At 41.5% G+C, this 21783-nt stretch overlaps 1 protein-coding gene across 1 annotated transcript; it reads right to left on the bottom strand.

The window, feature by feature from the left end:
• Nucleotides 1-161: 161 nt before the first annotated feature.
• vapal (VAMP (vesicle-associated membrane protein)-associated protein A, like) lies at nt 162-21266 on the bottom strand. Its single transcript, XM_061796973.1, has 6 exons — nt 21117-21266; nt 10781-10933; nt 5733-5836; nt 5321-5401; nt 1624-1836; nt 162-964 (listed from the first exon to the last, which is right to left on the bottom strand). Exons 1-6 carry the CDS (start codon nt 21172-21174, stop codon nt 830-832), a joined length of 744 nt encoding a protein of 247 aa, XP_061652957.1. The 5' UTR covers nt 21175-21266; the 3' UTR covers nt 162-829.
• Between the last annotated feature and the right edge of the window lie 517 nt (nt 21267-21783).

Raw genomic sequence — 21783 nt, 5'->3', positions numbered from 1 at the left:
AGTATCGTGCTGTAAAAACCTTTCCTATAACAGGTAAGAATGTTACAGTATTACTTAAAACTTTTTTTAGATGATGAATGCTTTTATGATAGCTACAGATTAATGTATAGAGTTGTGATTAAAAACCAAAGACAAAACAGACGGGTATGGAAAGCACTGGGTGTTTTTTTTCCATTTTATTTTCATTGCTTAATATCATGGGACAGGATTAAGAATGGAGACCCATTTCAGTCAATGTTTGCCTCAGAAAGGAATAGATTTGTATAATTATTAATAACAATAACAACAATAATAATATAAAGTCTGCATTGGTGGGCAAAGAATAGACAAAATGTACAAGGAAGAGGAGGAGGCACCTTAATCCCCAACTGGACGTTAACATTCCGAGAAGAGAAAGAAAAAGTGATCCAGTGAAGGTGACGGAAGTTCTTCGTCTTTGTTTAAAAAGAATTTCATTAAAACAATTGAGTCCACACCGATTAAAAAGAGACGAAGGACAAGAAGAAGAGAGTGGTAGTTATGATTTACTTCCATTTGGACTGACAGATCACTTCCTGTCACATGACCTGCAACCTTCAAAAAAAAAAATTAAAAAAAAATAAAAATTTACAAAATTGCTTTGTCGTCACCTTTGCTTTCTGGACGCCTGCACGCATTTAACCGTGTGAGAAGGTTATGAGAGGGGGGAAAAAAAAAAAAAAAAAGGCGCCTTTGGCGTACACGTGTGTTGGTCTGGGGGCCCACGCTAGCGGTGATATGGCGGACATCAACACACAAACACTTGGCTCGAGGGACGGAGGGGTGGAGATGCCACCGCCGACTCACGAGTCTACAAGATGAACTTCCCTAGGAAGAAGCCGATGAAAATGGCCGCAATGACCACCAGTAGGGAGGGCAGGGAGGCGGCCGAGTTGGCGGTCGCCTGATCCGAGCGTGCCATCTTCCTAAAGCGAGCGCTGTCGTCCTGGGGGAGACAAGCAAAGTATAGTCAACTAGGGCTTGGATGAGATGGTCTTTAAAATCAACTCAGATTTGTTTTCCCCTCACAAAAATCCGATTTCCAATTTTTTGTAAACAATATTTTATTTTCAGAATCTTCCCGATTTCCAATTTTAATCAATATTTTTCTCCTTTGCGCAGTGAAAATGACAATACAATAAAGCCCCTACCTAGTCGTGGTGTGCTATTCACGAATTGACCGATTTGCATTTTTTTGTGTTGGAACCTATTCTCAGCTATTCGCTGAAAACTCACCTATTTTCAGAATCTGTGTATTTTCGGGCTATTTCTGTTACAGTCTAACATACCAGAAGATACCACCAAAGCCCTAGCTAATAAGAAATTGGTGTCAAGGAAGTACGTTGAAGTTATGCATCTCAACTGTTCTAAGATCTATGAAAACATGTTGGGCAGGAGCTAAGTTTAACCTTGGTTGTTAGCAGAAGTTAGCTGCTCTCCGTTCGCAGCCGTGTTAGTGCAAGTATTGCATATCAGGGAGGATGTGTTTTGAAGGCACAACAACAAAAATTATCTTGAAGAACAAGATCAAATTGATCGATAAAATCAATTAAATCGCCCACCCCTATGCGCCAATGCGACAGACCAGGGGACGAAGTGTCTCACCTTTAAGTGCCGGTTCTCCTCTGACATTTTGCTCATCTCGGCCTGCAGCCGCTTGCACTTCTCCAGCAATTTCTTCATCTCGCTGTCATCCAATGAGGAGGCAGAGGCGGTGGCCATGATTGGGGTGGCGGGTGCTGCTGCTGTTGCTGCTGAGGGCGGGTCAACCTTGGCAGAGTTCATCACCGGAGCAGCTTTACTCACCTCCACGTCATTCTGCAATGACATGGTAACAAACTCTTCAGAAGGCCAATTGAAAAAATATTTTGATCATTATATTCTTTAGATTTTGGGGTTTTCGTTAATCAAAATTATTTAAAATTATTTAGTTATAAACCAAGGATGGGCAACTTTAATTATGAGGGGCCCACAACCTTGTATCTGTGCTAACAGGGGGCCACACAGGACCGCGTAATTCCTAACCAGATATATGACAAATATGCCATTTTAAATAAGGACAAAACATGAGCACGTCTGTTTTTTTTATTGAACCAATGTACATCACATTATTATAGCTCATGGTCAAATGCAGGTATAAACGATCCACTCTTCTACAGCAAAGGGTTGTTTTGAAGCAAACATAACCACATACTATGATTAAAAAAAAATTTTTGGGGGGGGGGGGGGGGGGGGGGGGTGGTTCTGCAAAGGGTTCTGTGCATAAATATTACCATTGAAAGATGGCCCAAAACTGCTGAACAGCAAACCAACATTAAGTGAAAGAACTCATTTTGTGCATTCTTTCACAAAAATCAACTCACTCAAATATTTTTATATTATACTACTGTTATGTTTGTCCTGCATGTCATTCAAAATCCCCAAATTTGAATACACCTACTTAATCACCTGCATGATGCAGAGCAGTGTAGGGCAGTTCACCCGGCTTTGTTGAAGGAGCCCCACAAAGCCGGTGCGTCTTCCTTGCATGGCGGGCGCGCCTCCCAGAACGACAGCGGTTTGTCCAAGCCACCATAAGCATTTGCAACACTAAGCGGCGCTAAATATGTCCATGTTTTGAAGAACACACATTTTAGTAACTCCTCTTGCCATTTAAACAAACTGTCAACTTTTTGTAAATATAAAAATTAGAGGAAACATTTTTATAATTTCCAAACTTGTTTGTTTTTTTAAACCCGAATAATTCTTGAATAAGCGGGGATCAATCGCCAATAAGCATTTTTGTGGGTGCTTCCTCCCAAAAAAAGAAAAAACAAAAAGAAAAAAAATGAAAAGAATTTGGCACAAAATAAGAATAATAAAAAAAAATAAAGAATAGCTGAATCCGCAGGTGCCGCACCTCGAGCATGCGGGGGTCCGCTGTACTCAAAGACCCATTTCAACCATTTCCCATAGAAAAAAACACTGGGAGCCACAAAACCCTTTTGACATCTTAAGTGAGGATAACACTACATATACATGTTTTTAATTATCTGCAGTTATGAAAGAAAAAAAAAACAACTACTGTGTGTTGCATTTATGAAATCAATGAACTGCTACAGAGAACACAAAATTGTATTTCTGTATGTAACAAAAAAACATTTGGAACTCTGAAAAAAGACACTTGGTTGAAGCTTTTAAATAAAATATTTGTCTATTTGAATCCTCCCCATATTTATGAAATTAAAGCCAAACTTAAATTATCCACCTGCAGTGATTTAAAAATGCAAACCAAAAATGCCGTCTGCTTTTGTGTTTTGTGATCATTGTTGCATGTGGAGCATGCAGTCACTTGTCAACTTGAATTAAAAAGGACTATTTCACGTAATGTAGAAAATAAAATTGCAAAATAATAGCCAATTAAAATACATATTTTACCTTGACAATGCAATTTTTTTTCTGTATACGTCACCATTTTCACACACGATTGTAAGCCGTCATCTCGGAGGTGTGGGCGATGTTTGTTTTTCATATAGTTCATGTAGCAAGTACCATTAACATACCGTTTTCTTCATAAGCTTTTCTTTTCTTGGAATTTGTTTACTTCCTGGGGGTCAAATAGCTCAATAAATCTTGGCAACAAAAGTGTTGCATATCGGTGGTTGTGATGCATATTTTGGGGCGACAAACTATACATTTATTTATTTATTTATTTTAATGCTACAAGAGTACCATATTCTTCAAATTTAGATATACATTTGCAAAACGAACGAGCTAAAATAAAAATGTATTTAAATTAAATACTCATTTTCCAAAATCTCAGAGAGCCACAGCAGAAGAATGACAGAGCTACATGCAGCTCTGGAGCAGTGGGTTGCAGACCCCTGAGCCAGATGCTTTGTTATGTCGCAGTTACAGTGGGTACGGAAAGTATTCAGACCCCTTTACATTTTCCCCTTTTTGTTATATTGCAGGCATTTGCTAAAATCATTTAAGTTCATTTTTTCCTCATTAATGTACACACAGCACCTCATATTGACAGAAAAATATACTTGGTCTTGTTGGAAGGTGACCTTTCGGCCCAGTCTGAGGTCCTGAGCACTCTGGAGAAGGTTTTCGTCCAGGATATCCCTGTACTTGGCCGGATTCATCTTTCCTTCGATTGCAACCAGTCGTCCTGTCCCTGCAGCTGAAAAACACCCCCACAGCATGATGCTGCCACCACCATGCTTCACTGTTGGGACTGTATTGAACAGGTGATGAGCAGTGCCTGGTTTTCTCCACACATACCGCTTAGAATTAAGGCCAAAAAGTTCTGTCTTGGTCTCATCAGACTAAAGAATCTTATTTCTCACCATCTTGGAATTCTTCAGGTGTTTGTTTTTTTTGCAAACTCCATGTGGGCTTTCATGTGTCTTGCACTGAGGAGAGGCTTCCGTCGGGCCACTCTGCCATAAAGCCCCGACTGGTGGAGGGCTGCAGTGATGTTTGACTTTCTAGAACTTTCTCCCATCTCCCGACTGCATCTCTGGAGCGCAGCCAGAGTGATCTTTGGGTTCTTCTTTACCTCTCTCACCGAGGCTCTTCTCCCCCGATTACTCAGTTTGGCCGGACGGCCAGCTCTAGGAAGGGTTCTGATCGTCCCAAACGTCTTCCATTTCAGGATTATGGAGGCCACTGCGCTCTTAGGAACCTTAAGTCCAGCAGAATTTTTTTGTAACCTTGGCCAGATCTGTGCCTTGGCACAATTCTGTCCCTGAGCTCTTCAGGCAGGTCCTTTAAACTCATGATTCTCATTTGCTCTGACATGCACTGTGAGCTGTAAGGTCTTATATAGACAGGTGTGTGGCTTTCCTAATCAAGTCCAAGCAGTATAATCAAACAGAGCTGGACTCCAATGAAGGTGTAGAACCATCACAAGGACGAGCAGAAAAAAATGGACAGCACCCATGTTAAATATATGAGTGTCAGAGCAAAGGGTCTGCATACTTATGGCTGTGTGATATTTCAGTTTTTCTTTTTTAATAAATCTGCAAAAACATCAACGTCAATTAACAAATGATTTTAGCAAGTGGCTGCAATATAACAGAGTGAAACATTTAAGGGGGTCTGAATACTTTCCGTACCCATTGTAAGTTCGGTTTCCTGCACTACAGCTATCACGTTGTTTGAACATTTTTGTTCATTGTACCACTTTTGGGATGTTCCACTTTGAAGTTTCCATTATATTCTATACCATTAAGTAGGGTGCAAAATGACTGGCTCATAAGGGGATTGGGAAAACACTTGGCATGATTAATAAGCATTGGCACCTTTTCCTTACCATCTTATCGTTTTCAGAAGGCAGCTCGAAGACACATCTCAACTTGGAATCCATGAGGTCATCGGGTTTCGCGTCTTTCCACTGACGTCAGAAGAGAAACGGGAAAAGCAAAGTGGGGAATGTTATTGTTGCAAACTGCTAGCAGCAAGACAGCCAGGGTCACGTGACGCCACCTCAGCCTATCTTACGATCCTAACGTGCAATGCCAGGAAATATGGAATATTCTGGTACATTGACTAGAACATCCCACCATTATGCCACATATGAAATATGTTATTAAAAACATTAATAAACAAGATTATCTGATAAAACTTCCTAAGATTCCATTCTAGTAATAAATGACTGCTATATTGTTGCCCTCTGGTGGCGGAAAGGGCACAGTTTAACCATCACTCACACGCCTGTTCCTCACCAAAGAGTCCATGTCGGAGACGTTGGATGGAGCGAAGATGGTCTGCACCATGAATTTGTGTTTGCTCTTCTCGTTGGGGTCATAGTCAAAGGGCTGTAGCATAACTGAGGAGGGACAGCAAAGTACAGAGTTAACTCAGATAAGGTGGATGTGTCTACTGGCATATTTTGGAAAATTGACTTTTTAATGGCTCATGCAAATAAAGGTAATAGGGTCTCTGGAGTGCCGGCCCACCCATCAAGAGTAAACTTAAACCAAATAAATCTTTGGTTGTCTGCCCGTTCCTGAAAATGTGTCTATGAGCGAGCCGTTCTTCACTTCTTCCCCACTGTTACGTAGCAGTGTCGCTAATTTACATATAACCGGCCCCCATAGGATGTCCGAATTTGTTTTCGTTTTCACCAGAGGAACTTTTAATGGTGGCAGGTATGTGCTGACTCTCATTTAAAATGAGTGAGTGTGGTTAATTCTGAACACAGCCACCATTATAGGAGGATGTGCACACTTGTGCAACCACAGCCAAGTTTTTTTTTTATTTGTAATTCCCCTCTCAAAATGCTTTTTTTCCCCACAACTGATTTTTACAGGTTATAAGTCACAATGGCGGAAAACGTTGTGAACAGAGTCTGCAAACTTTTTTCCCCCCACTGTACATTAGACAAGCCCACCCATAAAAATGAGCTAATTTTAGGGAGACAAGAAATAGGGTCTGTAAAGTATGCTATAATTCTTGACAAAAAATGTCACGTCTTAAATTACATGGGAATTGTTTGAAACTGCGAACAATTGCATGATATGAAGCCTTTAAAAGCAAATTAGTGGCATATTACAACTAAGGTCAAGTGAAAGTAGAGTTTAAAGAAAACTAAAAAGAACTATTGCAGGCTAATGCAGAAAAACGGCAAAAAAAAATGTCATGGAACAAGATTGTGCTGTGGTCATGGCAAGAATGTATTGTTTTTGTCTTAACAATGATCAAAATCCCAAAAATCTTTAATACTGTGCAGAAAACTCAATGTCTATGACCTTAGGTAATTACTACAGTTAGTTGGGATGTCCTGATAATGCAGCCCTATGGGGGGCACAAGCCAATGCAAACTGTAGGCCGGTCCCCAAGCCCGGATAAATGCATAGGGTTGCGTCTGGAAGGGCATCCGTCTTAAAACTTTGCCAAACAAATATGTGCGTTCATCCAAAGAATTCCATACCGGATCGGTCGCGGCCCGGGTTAACAACGTCCACCACCGGCGCCGTCAACCTGCAGGGCGCCGGTGGAAATTCAGCTACTGTGGGTCGAAGAATAAGAAGGTGGAAAGCGGGTTCTTCGGCAGAAAGAGAAGAGGAAAGCACAGAGCCTAGAACTGAATGTGGGGACTTTGAATGTTGGGACTAGATGGACAGGAAAATCTCAGGAGTTGGTTGACATGATGATTAGGAGAAAGGTTGATATATTGTGTGTCCAGGAAACCAGGTGGAAAGGCAGTAAGGCTAGAAGTTTAGGGGCAGGGTTTAAATTATTTTACCATGGTGTAGATGGGAAGAGAAATGGAGTCGGGGTTATTTAAAAAAAAAAAGAGTTGGCTAAGAATGTCTTGGAGGTGAAAAGAGTATCAGATCGAGTGATAAGGCTGAAACTTGAAATTGAGGGTGTTATGTATAATGTGATTACTGGCTATGCCCCACAGGTAGGATGTGACCTAGGTGAAAGAGAAATTCTGGAAGGAGCTAGACGAAGTAGTTCTGACCATCCTAGACAGAGAGTAGTGATTGGACCAGATTGTAATGGACATGTTGATGAAGGAAATAGTGGTGATGAAGAAGTGATGGGTAAGTACGGCATCCAGGAAAGGAACTTGGAGGGACAGATGGTGGTAGACTTTGCAAAAAGGATGCAAATGGCTGGAGTGAACACTTTTTTTCCCAGAAGAGGCAGGAACATAGGGTGACCTACAAGAGCGGAGGTAGAAGCACGCAGGTGGATTTCATTTTGTGCAGACGATGTAATCTGAAGGAGGTTACTGACTGTAAGGTAGTGGAGAGTGTGGCTAGACAGCACAGGATGGTGGTGTGTAAGATGACGCTGGTGGTGGGGAGGAAGATTAGGAAGACAAAGGCAGAGGAGAGAATCATGTGGTAGAAGCTGAGACAGGACGAGTGTTGTGCAGTTTTTCGGGAAGAGGTGAGACAGGCTCTCGGTGGACGGGAGGAGCTTCCAGAAGACTGGACCACTGCAGCCAAGGTGATCAGAGAGGCAGGCAGGAGAGTACTTGGTGTATCTTCTGGCAGGAAAGGAGAGAAGGAGACTTTGTGGTGGAACCTCACAGTACAGGAAATCATACAAGGAAAAAGGTTAGCTAAGAAGAAGTGGGACACAGAGGACCGAGGAGAGGCGAAAGGAACACATTGAGATGCGACATAGGTCAAAGGTAGAGGTGGCAAAGGCCAAACAAGAGGCATATGATGACATGTAAGCCAGGTTGGACACTAAAAACAGAGAAAAGGAGATACACAGGTTGGCCAAACAGGGGGATAGAGATGGGAAGGATGTGCAGCAAGTTAAGGTGATTAAGGATAGAGATGGAAATATGTTGACTGGTGCCAGTAGTGTGCTAGATAGATGGAAAGAATACTTCGAGGAGTTGATTAATGAGGAAAATGAGAGCGAAGCGAGAGTAGAAGAGGCAAGTGTGGTGGACCAGGAAGTGGCAATGATTAGTAAGGGGGAAGTTGGAAAGGCAGTTGGTCCTGATGACATTCCTGTGGAGTTATGGAAGCATCTAGGAGAGGTGCCTGTGGAGTTTTTGACCAGCTTGTTCAATAGAATTCTAGCACGTGAGAAGATGCCTGAGGAATGGAGGAAAAGTGTGCTGGTGCCCATTTTTAAGAACAAGGGTGATGTGCAGAGCTGTGGGAACTATAGAGGAATAAAGTTGATGAGACACACAAGTGAGTATTTGCGAGCAACAGTATGGTTTCGGGCGGCACGGTGGCCGACTGGTTAGAGCGTCAGCCTCACAGTTCTGAGGAGCGGGGTTCAATCCCCGGCCCCGCCTGTGTGGAGTTTGCATGTTCTCCCCGTGCCTGCGTGGGTTTTCTCCGGGCACTCCGGTTTCCTCCCACATCCCAAAAACATGCATTAATTGGAGACTCTAAATTCCCCGTAGGCATGACTGTGAGTGCGAATGGTTGTTTGTTTCTATGTGCCCTGCGATTGGCTGGCAACCAGTTCAGGGTGTACCCCGCCTCCTGCCCGATGACAGCTGGGATAGGCTCCAGCATGCCCGCGACCCTAGTGAGGAGAAGCGGCTCAGAAAATGGATGGATGGAGTATGGTTTCGTGTCGAGAAAGAGTACCACAGATGCATTATTTGCCTTGAGGGTTAGGAATTTAAGGTGATGGCTAGGCTGACAGGTGAGGTTAGGCTGGAATCCTCGTGGACCATGATGTTTGCAGATGACATTGCGATCTGCAGTGAAAGCAGGGAGCAGGTGGAGGAACAGTTAGAAAGATGGAGGCATGCACTGGGAAGCAGAGGACTGAAGATTAGCCGAAGTAAGACAGAATATACGTGCATGAATGAGAGGGGTGGTGGGGGGAGAGTGAGGCTACAGGGAGAAGAGATCGCAAGGGTGGAGGACTTTAAATACTTTGGGTCAACCGGCCAGAGCAATGGTGAGTGTCGTCAGGAAGTGAAGAAACAGGTCCAAGCAGGTTGGAACGGGTGGAGGAAGGTGTCACGTGTATTATGTGACAGAAGAGTCTCTGCGAGGATGAAGGGCAAAGTTTATAAAACAGTGGTGAGGCCAGCCATGATGTACGGATTAGAGACAGTGGCACTGAAGAGAAAACAGGAAGCAGAGCTGGAGATGGCGGAAATGAAGATGTTGAGGTTCGATCTCGGAGTGATCAGGTTGGATAAAATTGGAAATGAGCTCATCAGAGGGACAGCCAAGGTTCGATGTTTTGGAGGCAAAGTTAGAGAGAGCAGACTTCGATGGTTTGGACACGTCCAGAGGAGAAATAGTGAATATATTGGTAGAAGGATGATGAGCATGGAGCTGCCAGGCAAGAGAGCTAGAGGAAGATCAAAGAGAAGGTTGATGGATGTCGTGAGGGAAGACATGAGGGCAGTTGGTGTTCAAGAGGAGGATGCAGGAGATAGGCTTACATGGAAAAGGATTATCCGCTGTGGCAACCGAAAGGAAAACGAAGCCGAAAAGGAAACGAAGAAGTAGGGATGAACTGATCACATTTTTTTTCTTCTTCAGCCGATTCCTAATCACAATCTGATACTCCAGCAATGCAGTAAAACGAAAAAAAGAGAGCACATCCAAATTCTCTTAACTTTTTTTTACCTGAATAAAGGTATCCCAACATTATACTTTTTTATATGGTTATAAGTCTCGTGAGGTTGTGATCTAAAACCTAGTGGGGGGGGTGGACCGACTGACTTTTTAAGGCACATCAGCGGTGCAGCACAAAATAATGATTCAAAGAAACATTTAAATATCTCGTCAAACATTCCAAATTAAAATCTAAACAAATATCAGAAATTCCACTTGCAGTGCAGTAATAAAATAAAGATCTTAAGTGGTCAATGAATGAACTTCACATAATACAACATTGTAGAATTAAAACTAGAGTGCTCGACTCCACTTTAAAGGGAGGCCTTTCATTGTCTAAAGTCACCAACCAACTCCTTAAGCTCACAAAGTGGTACGGTTCAGTTCAAGTTTTTACTTCCTATCCCAAAATACAAAACAAGAACCACCATGCTTTTCAGTAGCCAAGAGTTTGTCCACTCTTTACTATGTAGTACGATGCGCGAGGGCGGGCCCTGACACACTGCTATGTGTTGATTGGCTGTTAGAGAATCATGCACCTTTTTCCATGTAGCAGTAGAATGAATTGAATGGCACCATTTTTTGAACAGAAAGCTTTAAAGCCATGTTTTTCGTTTACAGGCACTGGTGAAACCACAGATACCCAAGTTTACCAATCTCAAGCAAAGAGCGGCATTTAGTGGAAACGCGCAGGCTTCACTGACCAGAGATATTGACGGCAGCTCCTGCTTCGATGACGCCGCTGTTGGGCCGTACGCAGTAGCGACGCGGCGCTGTCGTCTTGACTTTGAAACACACTCTTCTGTCAGACGGGTTCTTCAGCTTGAGGTTGGTGGTGACGACATCTGTGAATGGACCTGACAGAGAACAAAATGACAGACAGTGGGTGGGTTTACAGAGCAATGTGTACAGTTTCACAGGTAAATAAATTGCATTTCAACAGCGATCAGAGAGCGGAAATTCAGTAATTCCAAGTGCACGTCTCATATTTGGGAAATAAAAGAAAAAAAAAAAAAAGGCTGACAAAAAGTTCAAACACAAAACTTCAAAAACGGCACAACTCGATTAGACCGATGTGATTAGGAGGAATAATTTAATTGAGACTTGTTAGACTTGCGGTTGCACCGCAAGGTGGCTTGTGTCAAAACGCTGCCGCAGATAAGATGAAGATAAAAGCATTCAGCTGACTTAAATAGACTGATTTATTACAATCGATTATGCTACCGGGACATTCAAATCACCGATGCTACTGGACATTCAAATTAATTAGCTATGCCAAAAGACATTAGCTCAGCTATGCTACCAGACATTTTAAAGTCAGCTATGCAACCGGACATGAGATTCAGCAATGCTATCAGACATCACAGTCGGCTACGCTACCTGACATCACAATCGACTTTGCTTCCGACATTAGAATCAGCCATGCCACCGGACTTTCTGTTCATGTTGTTGCACATGAAAATCAGCTGTGCTACCGGACATCAAAGTCAACGATGCACATTAGAATCAGTTAAATTGTCGAAAATGAGAATCAGGTAAGCTACGGGACATTCCAATTAGTTATGCTACTGAAAATTAGAATCTGCCATGCTCTGGAGCAGGGGTGTCAAACTTATTTTTGTCGCGGGCCACATCGTAGCTGTAATTCCACTCTGAGGGCCGTTATGGCTGCAAACCCATATGAATGTATGATTGCCTCATATTATTACGTATAGACAAATTAATGGATAATTTGTTTTGAAATCAAAAGTAAAAACTGTTTGTTCAACTACAGTATGAATCAATGTTATTTTAAAAGGGTGGTTGGTAACTAAAAATGCTTGCAATATTCTCAATAGTTTTAAAAGTGAAGACAATTTGCAATTTTGCCATTTTAGCAAGAATATCAAAGTCGATGCACTCTCACGGGCCACATAAAATGATGTGGCGGGCCGGATCTGGCCCCCGGGCCACCCGTCTGACACCTGTGTTCTGGAGGCAGCCTCACTTACTGGTGCAATAATATGCACCCTATTGCTTTGTGCCAAATGCCTCTCTCAATCTGTCAATGGGACAGACACAGTGTGATGGTTTGTGTCCATTACTAGATTACTGGAATAAATGAACAAATTAGCCCCAAAAACAACTTGTGATGCCCTAAAAGGATGCCAAGTGTCCTACTCCGTATTAGCCAATATAAAAATGCAAGCAGGATTTTACACGAAGTACGCATCATGAGACGGTACTTTTCCCGACTCCCAGGCTAACTGTGCTGATTGAGTTTAGTTTATGTAGCTGTAGCTGTTTTTCCAACATATCATGATTTATTGGGGCTAAATGCGGCTGACAGGGTTAGCGCCCTAATAGGAAGCAAACTTAGTCACAAGATGACCAACTGTTGCTCCTCCCATAGATTGGTGACCACATCCACCCGCGGACTTCCATCTTATTTTAATGTCAGTTAGTATACTCAGTACAAATGTTTGATAGCATAGCTAATTTTAACGTCCCGGTAACATAACTAACACTAACAACCCAGTAGCATAGCTGATTCTAACATCCAGTAGCATGTCTGATTCCAATGTCCGGAAGAATAGCTGATTTTACTGTCCAGTAACATAGCAGATCCTGAAAACCAAGGCCAAAAAAAAAATAAAAAAATGCTGCAGATTTATATAAATGTACTTCCATATTTTTTAAATTACTGTATGTCAGGAACATCACTGCTGGACAGTTATCGCAGATTATTAACAGGATAAAAATAATATAACTATAAATGTGTGTTATTTTAATGTATTTATTGCATCAAACTTGTAATGGTGGATGCAGTTGCACCCTGAATCAAAGTCCGAGATTTCAACATGCCATTGTAAAAAAATATGTCAATGGATTAATTGCCTGTTTTCAACCATAGTAAGAAACCAAGTCTATTCAAACAGAGTAATCAGATCTCAAAAGTCAAAATTAAAACTCAGGACTCTATTATGCAAACAGACAAATAACACTGTCAATAGATTGGATAGTTCGTCTTCTCGCATAACATTTTTGTATTTCGTGTACCCACTATTGCTGTTGAAACTATGCAAAATTTCCCCATGATGGGACTAATAAAGGTTATCTTATAAATATTTATTTTAATATAATTTTAACTATGGCTATGCACAAGTCTGTGGTGACTCGAATTAGAATTTGAGTCCGCCAAAAAAACGAACGCCGAATCAGAATTTTTAGATTAAACTCACAACAAATCAAAGGATAACATAATACTTTATTGACATCTCTGCTGCCATGCTGCCTTTACTTAAAAAAAATGTAAGATTACATGGTGTTTAGCCTTTATTTATGGCCAACGCCATTTTGACTTACTGCGCATGCGCATCTGCGCAGTAGTAGAGTAGCTACCATGGCCTGCAGCTGATCATGGATCACAAATGCACGTTAAGCCCTCCACCAAGACGATAATTTAACTTTATGGTGGCATCCAATGGCCGTGCCCGAGGAGCTACATGGATGTTCATGGAAGACAGCAACCACGGCAGAATGAATGAGACAAGTTGTGCAAAACTCATTCAACACATCATCCTTGTGTGTTTTTTGGACATACTTGGCAAATAAAGATGATTCTGATGGCAGATGAGTGACGAGAGCTGGCTAAAAAAGGAGGCAGATGCTCCCAGTCACCGTAGATTTACACATTTTACGACATCAAGACAGGAGCAAAACAGACCTGGGTTCTACTTTTGGCCAGGCTATGGCGAGGGATCCTGGATAAAATAAGAAACTAAAAAACTAAACTAAAAAGAACAACCTTTCCAGAGGGAAAAGTGGGAGCTAAAATGCGCCAGCCAAAATGTATCAGCATACTCTCTTTCTGGGTAAAGAGAGTTTTTAAAATAATCTAATTGGATTGAAATGGATAGTTTTCAAATAATCAAATTGGATTTTTAATTTGTTAGACAGTGACATTTTTTATTTCAGAATAGTACAAGGATTAACGATTTGATTCTGGATCTGAAAATCATTTGTTACTGTCGAACAGCGAATGGGGTTTTAGGGACTGAGTCCGAGCCCTACTATTAACTTTATAACCCCTGTTCTCAGCTGACGTACTAATTCATGTCCGGTTTCTGGTCCTGTGTGACGATGCAGCATTATTGTGTATTTTCTCTCCAGACACGTAATACTTTGCCTGGTATTTTGCTGTTCAAAGTTAGTTACGCTCCGCTATAACGCGGTTCCACCCAAACCTATGTGACAAGTGTACCTACTGTATCACCTAGTCATTTATTTCAGTGTTTTGTGACATGTGACAACAGCTTAGCAATTAGCATGGCTTCTCTGTTGTTCTGTTAATTAGTCCTTGTCCTCCCTTCGTGATAACGACACTTGTGTAAGAAGTGTATCTTCTCGCTGCCATGGAGGCGATGGTTAGTGACTTAGGCTGTGTTGACAACTGATGCAAAGCAAACTCTAGCCTGCAGTCCAACTGCGCATGCACAATAAGTCAAATTAGCTGCGGAAGTAAAAGGAAGTTGCAGCATGGCTTTGCTACACTGCAGCTTCTGTCAGAATAAAATACATGTACTCATTAGTTTTCATTCGAATGCGAAAATTATGATTTGAGATTCGTTTTTTCAAACAAAATTTGCAAATTAATCCAAATTTGCACACATTTGTTCCTAGCACTACTATTTCGGAGACAAAAGTCTTTTAGCCGAAAAACAAAAATGCACTATGGGGCAATTTTTATCTGCAAACTTTCATGACCGAATTTTCTGCGCATCACTAGTAATTCCAATGTCACAAAGCATACTAATTTCTACTTCCCATTTATGTTCCCAATCCAGTTGGCTTCCTGCGACTCTCAGCCAGAAGTAGCATGGACCAACTTTCTGTAAAGAAAGGACTTTGATTTGATGCATTTGAATTTTGAGTCTGTTTGTGTTGTTTGCTAGAAATGAACACAAGATGTAGAATTCTGCATTTGCGCATGGCAGGTCGTGAGGTATTAAGGGCTGTGCATTAAGCTTGCCCAGTGTTGACAAAAGACTACATTCACACCCGCTACTAAGAGAGATAAGACGCCAGGCATGACCCGCTTGCAGAAAACAAGCATGGCAGTGTTGTTGTACACACACACACACACACACACACACACACACACACACACACCCACACACACACACACACACACCCATTCAAACAGGTGCCTCACCGCGACATTCCTGTGGACCTCTACAACTTCTACAACCTCACCAGTGTCTGTTGAAGACAATGTGTGTTCCAAAATCTTCCAAGAAGTTTGCGGCTGCATGATGACTATTGCAAGATGATACGCATCACCCGCTCCAAATTAAGCACATGAACGCTAACAACAATTTAGACATTTAAAAGACACAGACCATCTAAACAGATTACCACAAAAAAATGCCAAAACACTTTTTTTTTTTTTAAATAATGGTTAAATCATGTCCAGACGTCACACATTTGTGGTATTTTATAATTTTAAAAAGCATTGAGCTTTTTTATGTCTTGTGCTGGCCTCTTAGCACAAAAACTTGCATTCATTTTAGTTACACTGGAGTAACCCTTTCAATGTCCTACAGTGCCTGTCTAACACCATTTTCCATCGTTTCCCATTATGCTGCTCTATCCAGAATGCATAGGTCAGAAAGAGACACACTAACTAACAACAATGGAGAAAAACAAGGGTCTCTGTTATTGTACTTCAACGTGCTAGCCATGGTAAGGAGACAACTGTTATCCGAGAGGGGACTGGACAGCAAGGAATCGGAAACCTGCTGCAAATTGGAGACACTGGAGTCCAACACTGCAGCAAATTGGACACTGTGAAATATAATGCTGCTACAATGTATGAGGCAACACAGAGGCATGAGTATAACACTGGGAAACAACAAAGTGGATACTGTGGCGTATAAAGCTGCAGTAAAGTAGAGACAGTGGAGTTTAATACTAAGACTGGAGTACAGCGTTTGTGGACACTGGAGGATAACACTGCAGCAAAGCAGAGATTGTTAAGTAGAAAACTGCTGCAAGGCAGAGACTGGGGTGGTTAACACTGAAAGAATGTGGAGACTGTGGAGCATAACACTTTCAGAGAAAAAAAGCAGAGCCTACGGAGTCTAACGCTGCAGTAAATTGAAGACTGTGGAGTACAGTGCTGCTGCAACGCAGAGACTGAGGTATAACACAGAAAGTAGACAGACACTGTGGAGTGTAACGCTGCAGCAAAGTGGAGAGTTTGGATTATTACATTGGGCATCGATGCAGTAAAGTGAAGACTGTGGAGTATTACACAGGGCAACACTGTGGAAAAGCAGAGACTGAGGAGGATTACACTTCTGGAAACTGCAAAAGAGTGGAAATGAGTCAATAACAGGAAGCATCCAGTGGAAAAAGACCTGTAGAAAACAGTCCATTAAAAAAAAAAATACACATACTGCAAGCATAACTCAAAGTAACATGGAAATGACTACACCATAAATGCACACCCGGTACACCCACACTGCCTCCATCTATTACCTAACCCCGAGCTGACACCTTGGCTCATCTTGTTGCATGCCAGCCAAGTTTGGGTCCTCCAGGCCTGATCGTAGTCTAAAAATAGTAGAAGAAAAAAATGGAAAAGAAAGAGGGCTGCCCCCTTCTATCTCACTGGAGGAATCCCAGATGGAGGAGGACATGTTCCTTTCAACATTAAAAGAAAGTGCATTATTTCATTGGTACATCTTGCAATGGTGTATGAGAATTATTCATTATTAAAACCATTCACAGATGATTCATTCTTCAATTGACTGTGACGAATTCAGTTAGCTGGGTTTATTCACAATCTAATGTTTGGATAAATGACATCTATTGGGTTTATTCGTTCAGTATGACCGTGGAACATGGACGCAGTATGGCAGACCGTTCATCATTAAGTAGTAATTTAAGGTTCAACCAGGGGCCACTATATATTTTGGGGACGTTCAATTTGAACCACATTTTAAGTGTCCTTCCGAAAAAAGTGACCAGCAGACTACAGCCATTTTGACCTTTAAAGCATTAGTCATGCTTTGGACTCCAACATGCTGCATTTCGAGTTTTTTGTAATCAGAGGGAAACACTGGTGGATTTACAGAAGTCATATCTTAAGTAATGGAACATTTATAGGATTTGTCTTATTTTCACCAGCGCAACCTGTGTGTGATTTCCGGTAGTCTTAATTTAAACAGCACAACAACTCTAGTGGGATTTACATGAGTCGTTGGGCATCGATGCAGTAACGTTTGGGTGATTAACAGTTGTCTTCAGGCCCCTTTATACCCACGCGGCCCCCAACGCCCGCATTGCATCACATGACTGACGAATTGCCCCTCTGCGTAGCTTGACGCGCACACGGCGAAAATTGTTGCGGTTTGTTGAGCGGAGATCATCTCTCGTGATTGGTCCGTTTTAGTCACATGCTGTGATGATGTACTCAGCGTGCCCCTTGGTTCTACAACCCCAATTCCAATGAAGTTGGGACGTTGTGTTAAACAAATAAAAACAGAATACAATGATTTGCAAATCATGTTCAACCTATATTCCCAGCTTTTTTGTAACATGTTGCAGCCATCAAATTCTAAGTTAATGATTATTTGCTAAAAACAATAAAGTTTGTCAGTTTGAACATTAAATATCTTGTCTTTGTAGTGTATTCAATTAAATATAGGTTAAACATGATTTGCAAATCATTGTATTCTGTTTTTATTTATGTTTAACCCATCGTCCCAACTTCATTGGAATTGGGGTTGTACATACCATCTACGCCGCCGCCTTCTCGATCGATTTTGCAGCATAATTAAACGCATCATCTGGTCATCTAGGTCCATTTGTTCTAGCAGACACTGTTCCACGGTTGCCATTGTTGTTGCTTTGTTCCTTGTTACTGAAAGTAAAGTAAAAACAGTTACCGGAAAAGGCCAAAAAAATGCAAAGGGAACTCCACCCTGTGGTGTCCTAGCCAATAGCAGCCGTAGCGACACCCCCGACTTGGAGATGAACTGCAGTACATTTTCAAAACTGCGCACGTGGGTTGCGCTTGAGTATAAAGGCAAACTACGCGCTGGACAGCCGCAGATACGTCAGCGCGGTCGCCATCCGAGCGAGTATAAAGAAGCTTTATTGTAAACAGTGGTTTGTTTTTTTGGGGGGGGGGTTTGTTTTTTTTGTTTTTTTTTTTAAAAAGGAGGTTAACCGTAGTCTTTTTGAACAAATTTATGAGATTGATATTAGTCTTACTTTTAACCTGTGAAATGTTTAGTTGATTTACTGTAACCACCAGTGTCGCTTTTTACGGTACTCTTATTGTAACCTGCAAAACTTTGACGCTCTACAGTAATAAACCTCTCACTTTTAAGGACATTGTTACTTGTTTCATCAAAGTCTTCAAAACAACACATCACTGAATGAAGCCCAAGCAGATAATTTAGCACGGGGTGTGGCACCTTTTTAATAACACCCTCAACTCCAGGCCTAAACGAGAATGCTCTATCAACTCATTTTGAATGTTTTTTAAAACTAGGATTACCAACACACTTGTGACACTTTCAATAAAAATAAAACTGTACAGATATACACTCAACTTTACATCACAATTAATCAGTAATCACAAACTAGCTTGTCTAGATAACACTCAGTATTCTTGGTTCGCAACTACGCCCCAAGGGCAAAGAGCAAAAATTAGCCAATAAAGGACGTATGTTCCTTAAAGAGGTATATAATTGTCAATAATAATAATAATAGATACACCCCAAACTACGATCCCAAAACACTAATATTTCAAATTCATCATACAACATTACCGTTAAAAATAAATGGCTTATATAGAATTTTTTTTATAAATGCACCAGAAGGCCAAGAATGCTGCCATGTAGGTTGCTGGTTCACAACATGAAAAAATACCAATTGCAGTTTTCCTATTAGCCACTTTATTAAGTTTTACACTCAGTGATGCATATCGTAAACGACTCTTACAACTACTCTCTTCTTTATTTGGACACATCCTGTACCTTACATTAAGCAGCTAGCCGTTAGCACCTGATCAGCTGTTAACTTTCAACACTGCCAACGGCAATCCAGAGCTTTCTCCGCATCATCTTGAGAAGTTTACCATCCTGCTTTCTCGTCCGTCAATCCCACAAGGAGCCTCCTCACCTGCCTGTCAGACCACTACTGGAATCTTCCATCATGCCGCCGTTCGCTGTCGAGCCGGGTGGCTAAACAGCTGGTGATACTAATGCTAATTACTCCTCCACTAACATGGCACCAAAGGAGCAGGGCATTTGGGCGGCATCTTTGGGCATTACAGAAAGAGCATAAAAATACAATGGTACCTTGACTTACGAGTTTTTGGAGATACGAACTGTCACTTGGACAATTTTTTTGCTTTGACTTGTGAGTAAAATTTTGAGATAAGAGTGCGAGATGGTGGCAGCGAACTTCACAACAAGCAGCAGTTTGGCAAACTGGTAACAATTATTCAAAAAAGAGGCTTCAAGCTCTTTATTGCCACTACTAGTTGAACTTTACTGTCAAAATAGACACAAAACAAAGAATTTAAAGTATTTTTAAAACTACTACATAAATCTTTGCCTTAGGAAAGTCTGCTAGCTTAATGCTAACACCCAATGCAAAGCACCATAGGCAGGCTAAATAAACTAGCATTGATGTTGCAGCCGCTATAACACTTTAAGCAATGGATATTTGAAAACAAGCAGTGTAGCAACACACATACAGACAATGTAATCTTCAGAGGCATATATTATTTATCCTCTGTGAAAAACAACTGATATTACTGCAGCTGTGCACGTCTTCGTGTATATATATATACACATACATACACATCTGGATTATACTGCACCCTGGTGGCCAAGGCGCGCACACTGGATTAAATCATGATGCACGAACTGTTTAATACTTTACATTCTATTCAATTATATTATTACAGTATGTTTTTACATATTAAGAAATACATGAAACAAATTTGACAAGTGTGGGCTGGAACAGATTAATGGCATTTCCATTCCTTCCACTGGTGAATGATGATTTAAATGTTTTCGGTTAGGAGCGTGGGTGGACACAAAATGATTTGAACTCATAAGACAACAATGCACACAAATAAAAGCAAATAGGTGCATTTTTCAGTTACATTTTAATTCGCGAGAGAATGATTATATGCAAACACTGATCGCACCATAAGGCCTAAACATAGCTCTCATATTCTGTTAAGTATTGTTTTCCTAATATTTTAGTTAACAATGTTATTCTTCATCAATTAAAAAACAAAATGACATTTATTGCACTGGGTGACAACTTTACCTGCAAGCTCATCGCTTGCAGTACACATTCATCAACATCAAAAGCAACAGTTGCAATCAATACATGTCTCCAGAGGTTGGTTTGAAAGAAGTTTAAAAAAAAAAAAATTTTTTTTTAAAACGGGTCGTTTAAGACAAGCTAAAACTTGGGCTAGCCTGCCTACCAGCCAACTATTAAATGACACATCACTGAAAGCTAACCAGGTGACGCTAACACAGCATTGTTTTACACAATACAATAATGCACTTTTGTACGAAAATGTGTTAAGTATACAAATACAGTCAGCCAAGTTTGTGATTCCAACTGTCATGTGCAACATGTCCAATTCCCATTGCACACATTGAATCATTCCTTCATGAAATAATTAAACCCTCAAAGAAAGAAAGGTGTTTGATGATGCTACCATTGCTAATACGTTCACTTCCAGCGACGTCAGCCTCCCCCCACCCGCATATCTCCACCACCTTTGGCCGCCAGCGTGGCCTCAAGGCCCGGCTAGCCCGCGTCAGGAGAACGCAAGGAGGCAGCAACGGCCCGTCCGGTCCGGTCCGCGGCTAACTTAAAATGGCGCTGAACGCTCGCTAGCTCACAGCCTACGACGAGCTGCTGGAGGGAGTGTAAAAATACTTCTTCTTTTTTTTTTTTTTCTGTGCCCCGGCGGTATTTGCCACCCAACAGGGACATTGCGGTGGACCTTACCTTTAAATTTGAGGTCCGCGGGAGGCTCAAGAACGAGGACCTGATCCAACTTTGACATTTTACCTAAAGAGGAGGGGAACGTGTGTGAGGGAGCAGGTCACTACTGACAAGTGAAGTCTTGACTCGGCTACTTACTCTCTCTCTCTCTCTCTCTCTCTCTCTCTCTCTCTCTCTCTCTCTCTCTCTCTCTCTCTCTCTCTCTCTCTCTCTCTCTCTTTCTCTCTCTCTCTCTCTTTCCCCTTCGCTCTCTCCGCACTGAGCACGACGAGGACGTACGCGAGCACGACGCTACCAATACTGGAGCGCGCACGCACGGCACACGGGCGTGCCTACGTAAGCGGCCCCAGCTGATGTAGTTAAGGGCGCAGTAATTGAATTAAGGCCGAGAATGATCATGCGCCACCAGCTTTTCCTCTTTTAAATTCACCTAATAGGACTTTTTACCAACGGAAACCCTTCAAATATGTTTTAATTTGGTTCTAATGATAGTCCGAAATAAAGTGCCTCATAAAAAAAAATCTTATTTAAACCTATTATAACAGCACAACTAATACTGTAAAAAAATATATCAGAAAATAATAATACATGAACATTTGACGAACAGGGTCGTGAACAAGTAGTTGCCCCCTTCTCAAATTCGGGGGAAATTACTTTATCACACAGGGCC

The sequence above is a fragment of the Phyllopteryx taeniolatus genome, chromosome 14, assembly GCF_024500385.1.
Source record: "Phyllopteryx taeniolatus isolate TA_2022b chromosome 14, UOR_Ptae_1.2, whole genome shotgun sequence".
Lineage (NCBI taxonomy): Eukaryota > Metazoa > Chordata > Actinopteri > Syngnathiformes > Syngnathidae > Phyllopteryx > Phyllopteryx taeniolatus.
Note: the sequence above shows the minus strand (reverse complement) of the source record. Positions and strands in the feature narration are given on the sequence as shown.

Excerpts from the sequence above, each read along its gene's own strand:
- vapal (XM_061796973.1), bottom strand. The coding sequence starts at position 21,174 with ATGTCAAAGTTGGATCAGGTCCTCGTTCTTGAGCCTCCCGCGGACCTC. Across the intron at positions 5,837-10,780 it reads AGCTGCCGTCAATATCTCTG|TTATGCTACAGCCCTTTGAC; the intron begins GTCAGTGAAGCC and ends GTCCCTCCTCAG. Across the intron at positions 1,837-5,320 it reads CTTCTGAAAACGATAAGATG|AATGACGTGGAGGTGAGTAA; the intron begins GTAAGGAAAAGG and ends ATGTCATTGCAG.